General features: G+C 62.7%; 1 protein-coding gene across 1 annotated transcript in view; it reads right to left on the reverse strand.

Moving 5' to 3' along the window:
- The window catches only part of LOC116639600 (maestro heat-like repeat family member 5), a 23,279-nt gene extending 19,712 nt beyond the window's left edge, over positions 1-3,567 (reverse strand). The window contains exons 1-7 of the mRNA XM_032416110.1: positions 3,502-3,567; positions 2,356-2,439; positions 1,850-1,966; positions 1,476-1,595; positions 820-969; positions 547-669; positions 352-428 (exon numbers count right to left, since the gene is read on the reverse strand). Coding sequence (XP_032272001.1) covers positions 352-428; positions 547-669; positions 820-969; positions 1,476-1,595; positions 1,850-1,966; positions 2,356-2,439; positions 3,502-3,567 — 737 coding nt within the window. The remainder of the gene's footprint in view (positions 1-351; positions 429-546; positions 670-819; positions 970-1,475; positions 1,596-1,849; positions 1,967-2,355; positions 2,440-3,501) is intronic.
- Between the last annotated feature and the right edge of the window lie 1,662 nt (positions 3,568-5,229).

Consider the following 5,229-nt stretch of genomic DNA (forward strand, 5'->3'; position numbering starts at 1 on the left):
TCAGAGTGTGACCTGGGTCAGGACTCAGAGTGTGACCAGGGTCAGGGTTCAGAGTGTGACCAGGGTCAGGGTTCAGCGTGTGACCAGGGTCAGAGCTCAAAGTGTGACCAGGGGCAGGACTCAGCGTGTGACTGAGGCCAGGTCAAGGATCAGTCTGTGTCAGCGTTAACAACCTGTCTTGGATAGGAAACAAAGCAAATCGGTCCCCGATGGTAGGTGGCTTGGCTCCAGCAGGGCCAGCCCCACCCACTGTGGCCCCTTCTTCACATCCTGTCTCCTCACACATGGACTCCCACCCAATACACAAAGGACTTGACCGGTCTTCGTTCCTGGACCCCAAAGGAGAGTTACCTCAGTCCCACAATGACCAGTATGATCTTCTGCCGGAAGAGGGTGGCCAGGAAGTTGGGCTCCTTCTGAAGGACGCACTGGGGGTCAGAGCAAGAGGTGCGTGGCGATAGCTCCCGGCCCGGTTCATGCATGCCCTGTGTCCTGCTGGCCGCCCCTGTGATCAACGGCTGGCAGGTCCCCGTAGGAGTCGCTCACCAGGAGGCATTGGATAAGCTCTGGTATCTGAGAGAATTTGTAGCTCCGGGTACTGTTCTCTTGCTTGAGAGCTTTCATAAGCATGATGACGGCCGAGAGGAAGCTGGTTTTCAGGATATTGTCCTGTCCGTGCAGAGTCAGGGGAGGATCAGCGGGCAGTCCCTGGCCCGCCACCACACAGCCCGAGTGCCCGCCCCGTCAGAGGCCAGGCGGCCCCCGTGCGCGCACGCGGACACCCCGCACCCCTGCTGCCCGAGCTGGGGCAGGGCTCACGTAGCAGCTGCACGAGAAGTAGTAGACCATCCTGGAGATGACGTTGTCCACCCAGGGCAGGATCTGCTCCCTGGCGTGCAGGGCCATCTGCCCGTAGCAGAGCAGAGAGGTGCAGCCGACCCACCTCCAGTGCCTGTCGGGGTCCGGCTGCTGCAGAACGGAGCGTCAGGGCAGGACGGAGCCAGGACACGGCTGCGGGCCTCAGCCCTGCGCACGGGTGCCGGCCCCTCCCCCAGAAAGCCCTTGGCTCCCCTGCCCTCTAGCTGGAGTTGCTCCTTCTCCAGGCGGGCCAGGGCCTCTGAGTGTCTCCTGCGCATCTGCTCTTCCCAGCGAGGGGCCGAGGACTAGCAAAATAGAGGTGCTCAACGCAGACCCGCAGGGCAGGTGCCGGGTGAGGAAGCTGAGGTCAGGGCCAGCCCACAGTTCCCGACCATCAGACCCCACAGAGGCTCTGAATCGCATGTGTGGGGCCCCAGGGACCAAGCTCACAAGTGCCAGGCCACAGCAAGAAGCGAGACAGTCTGAAAGCCACGCACCAGGCCCTCAGGGAGGTGGGCAGGGCAGCGGTCACATTTCCAACAAGCAGATGAGGCTCGAGCGCCCGCATGACATCTCCAGGCCCCTGGCCCCTCCCGCCCGCAGGCTGCCCTGTCTACCTGGCAGTCTGGGGACATGAAGGCGGTCCGCAGGAACCTGGTGCGGCCCAGGTGCTCCAGCGCGGCCCAGACGGCCGGCAGGTGCGAGGAAGACACGATGCCGATGGCAGCAGCAATGCCCTGCGGGCCGGAGGACCCCGAGAGTCGGCCCCCCCGAGGCCGCGCGGGATGTGCTTGCTGCCTCCTGCCCACTCCTCCCGAGGGCCCTGCAAAGGCAGGCCCTGAAGGGCGTCAGGGCAGGACAGAGCCAGGACACCGCTGCGGGCGGGCCCCTGAGGTCTCCTTGGGCCGCACCTGTGACCCGGTGGCCCCATGTTTCTCAGTACGGCGCTGGGGGCCGCGGGCACCCGGGGGGCTGTGGGCTGCGGACCCACCTCCCGCTGGTTGGCTGACTGGTGGGACAGCTCCAGGAGGTCGGCCAGGTGCCTTCTCACCAGCTCCTTGTCGGCACTCTCTCTGAGGATCAGCCCGTAAATGTGGAAGAGGAAGGTCTGGGAGGAGGCAGGATGGAGCAGGTGCTGGGCCCGTGGGCCAGGGAATGGGGCAGCCACCCCACTGGGTGAGGGGTGAAGGAAGCTGGGGAGCCTATCCTGAGCCCCTCCCAAACTGCACGGCCCCCGCCCCAGGTTGCTGTGCCCACTGTCTATGTGAGACTGGAGGAGGTGCGGGGGGGGTCACTGCAACGCCCCTCCGCCCCCCGCCTTGCGTTGTTTCCTTGCTGAGCCTGGGGCACTGTCCATGTACCCAGAGCTTCGGACCATGACAGTCACTTGGGGGGTGGGGAGGGGCCTCAGCAGCCACATGCTCCGCCACACTCAGAGCCTCGTGGGGGTCTCGGAGCACACATAGGCACCCTGGGCAGCCCTGCCCAGGCACTGACCTTCTCCAACGGCTGCTTGAGTTCCAGGTTCAAGGGCGCCAGGAGCTCCTGGATGCCAGTGCTAGCCACCTCCTTCCAGATGAGCTGCAGGCAGAACACAGGACTTGGGCCCCAGCCGACCCACCCGGGGCAGCGGGACACCAAATCCACCAGGAGCCCCCAAGGATGGTGGTCACCTGCGGGTGAGCAGAGAAGACAAGCTACTCCCAAAAGGTGAGGAGAGATTTGGGGGTGCTACCTTCCAGCAACCCGCCAGGGGGCTCACTCAAAGTGTGATTCTGGCCATGCCTACTTCTGCTTGATCCCTGGCAACCCCCCACCCGCAGGACAGAAGCTGGTTAGCCCCTGATGGCCTGGCCCCACTGGCATCTCCTGAGAGTGCTCCCCAGCCCTCTCCTGCCACCATCTTGCTGGCCTCAGGGACTTTGCACAGACTCTTCCCCACTGGCTGGATTTCCCCTCCACCCCACCTCTGAGCCAGGGTCCCCAAGCATGGCTTGGCCATCAGCCGGATTTCCAGGTTCCAAAGCTGAGGTCTGTGTGTGCTTGGGGCCGTCTCCCTCTGTGGGCATCGGTCCTGCTGTTATCGTCCCTGCTCAGTCCTGTCTGTCAGCCCCGAGCCCCCAGAGAATCTGGAGCAGGAATGTGGAGGACAGGGGCCAGGAGAGCCCCACCCCACCCGGGACCTCAGCCACCACTGGACAGAGGCCAGAGCATGCAGGGCATCAGGGAGGAGCAGGGCCTGGCCCCCCACAATTGCAGGAGGTCTGAGCTGGGAAGCCTCCTGCACCCCACAGGTTGGGAGGTCCTCAGGTGCAGAGGAGGGCCAGACACCACCTGTCCTCTACAGCCCCCAAGGCCTAGAGGTGGAGGCAGGCTGTGTCTGGCTCCACGTGGCTCCCAGGCCCACCCCTGGATGCCAGGCACTGAGCACCAGCTGGTAAGGTCTCTGTGTCCCACCTGCCCCTTTCCTTTTGCCCCAACTCCTTCCTGCCTTCTGGCACCTTCTGCCACACATCCCAGGAGGTCAGGGGCTTCAGGGACGCAGAGGCCCGTGGAAGCCAAGGGGCAGTGTGGGCCCCAGTGAGCCCTGGAGTGGGGGAGGGGGATGTCCTGCAGGGGCGAGCGGGTCTCCCAGGGTCCCACCTGGCTGTGCTCCTTGATGTAGTGGTGGACGGCATCCAACAGCACGTTCTTCTGCAAGACTGACATGGTCCTGATTTTGCCGAGGAGTGCTTCCTCCCAGAGCAGTCTGTCATTCAGGGGCTCCTCCAAGATCGCCCTGTCTGGGTGAGAAGCAGCCCTGTGCTGGGGGTGCCCAAGAGAAGCCTAGGCCTCCCAGGTCTGGCTCTGGCTGGGCCCCTAAGTCACGCGGCCCAAGCGACTTTGTTTGCAGTGCATCTGCGTCTGCGGGGAAAGCGGTGAGAAAGCGGCAGGAGACGGAGAGCACGGAGCGCCGAGGGCAGGTGCCTCGCTGGGCGCTGGGACACAGCCCGGAGGCGCGGCCACCTGCGGAAGCCAGCCAGCCCAGCAGAGGGAACACTCCTCACGACAGGAGCACAGAACTCCAGCCCAAGAGAACGGGGTCCCAAAGCTCATCGTTTGGAATAAAAAATTAACCTAGGTCCCTACTCTACTTCTCACAGCAAAATAAACAGCAGGCAGTTACGATAGTGGAATTTCCAAAGGACGACTGTAAATGTACTGAGCAGACTGGGCTTTGTTACTCGAGAAATCCCGGAGTAGAGAAGGGCTCTCCCAACGTGACAAGACAGACAAAGGGAGACGAGTGTTAGGGTTAGTGGCACGGACCTGGGACGACGCGCTCGGCACAGCTGCCTGCAGGGACCACGAAGAGATACCTGCTGCGTGTAGGGCACAAGGTCAGTGTTACCACGGAAGAAACTCTCCTACGTCGGGAGAGGAGTGGAGAGGAGAGAGACCCCGGCGGCCAGCAGAGAAATGAGAAGACGCGCCCCCACTGCTGATAAAAGAAAGGCAAATTAAAACCATCAGAAACAGGACTTCTGGGGCGCCTGGGTGGCTCAGTTGGTTAAGCACTGCCTTCGGCTCAGGTCATGATCCTGGAGTCCCTGGATCGAGTCCCGCATCGGGCTCCCTGCTCGGCAGGGAGTCTGCTTCTCCCTCTGACCCTCCCCCCTCTCATGTACTCGCTCTCTCAAATAAATAAATAAAATCTTTAAAAAAAAAAAAAAAAAAGAAACAGGACTTCTGTGTCAGCGAGGCGCAGAGGCGCGGGAGCGAGGGCAGAGGCCGTTCTCCCACCGACAGGCTTCCTCGCAGACACACAATACAGCCGGGAGCTTTAAGATAACCGTGAGTCCAGGTTTCCAAACTGTCCGGCGCCTGACAAAGATGATTGATTACTTCTTTGATCAGGAAAACGAGGGGGGCGTGAAGCCAGCACCCCGCTGGGAATAAAAAAAATAAGTCAGGTCTGGGGTCAGGTGCAGTGTGAGCCCTGCGCCGCCGCGCGCCGCCGCTCACCCCTGCGGTGGGGAGCCAGCGTCTCCCGTGGGCTCGGCCCTCCGGCCACGGCGCGCCCCACGGCCTCGGGCCTGCTGGTGTGTCCCAGCGTGTCCGGCTCGGAGACCCCCCACCCCAGCTGACACCTACAGCCAAGCCCAGGCTTGAGGCTGCTTGTTAGGCAGACTCACTGGTGCTGCTGACCCGCTGCCCCGCTGCCCGCTGGACCCGTCCATCCATCCTTTGTTCGTTCATTCATTCAGTCGAAGCCTGTTGAGAATCTACTACTTGCCAGCACTGGAACCACAAACAAACCCAACGCTCTCCAGGGGTCTGTGCCCCCAGAGCAGGTGGAGACCACCTGCCACTCCCTGCCGGGGCCGCAGG

The sequence above is a fragment of the Phoca vitulina genome, unplaced genomic scaffold (assembly GCF_004348235.1).
Source record: "Phoca vitulina isolate PV1807 unplaced genomic scaffold, GSC_HSeal_1.0 scaffold18, whole genome shotgun sequence".
Classification (NCBI taxonomy): Eukaryota; Metazoa; Chordata; class Mammalia; order Carnivora; family Phocidae; genus Phoca; species Phoca vitulina.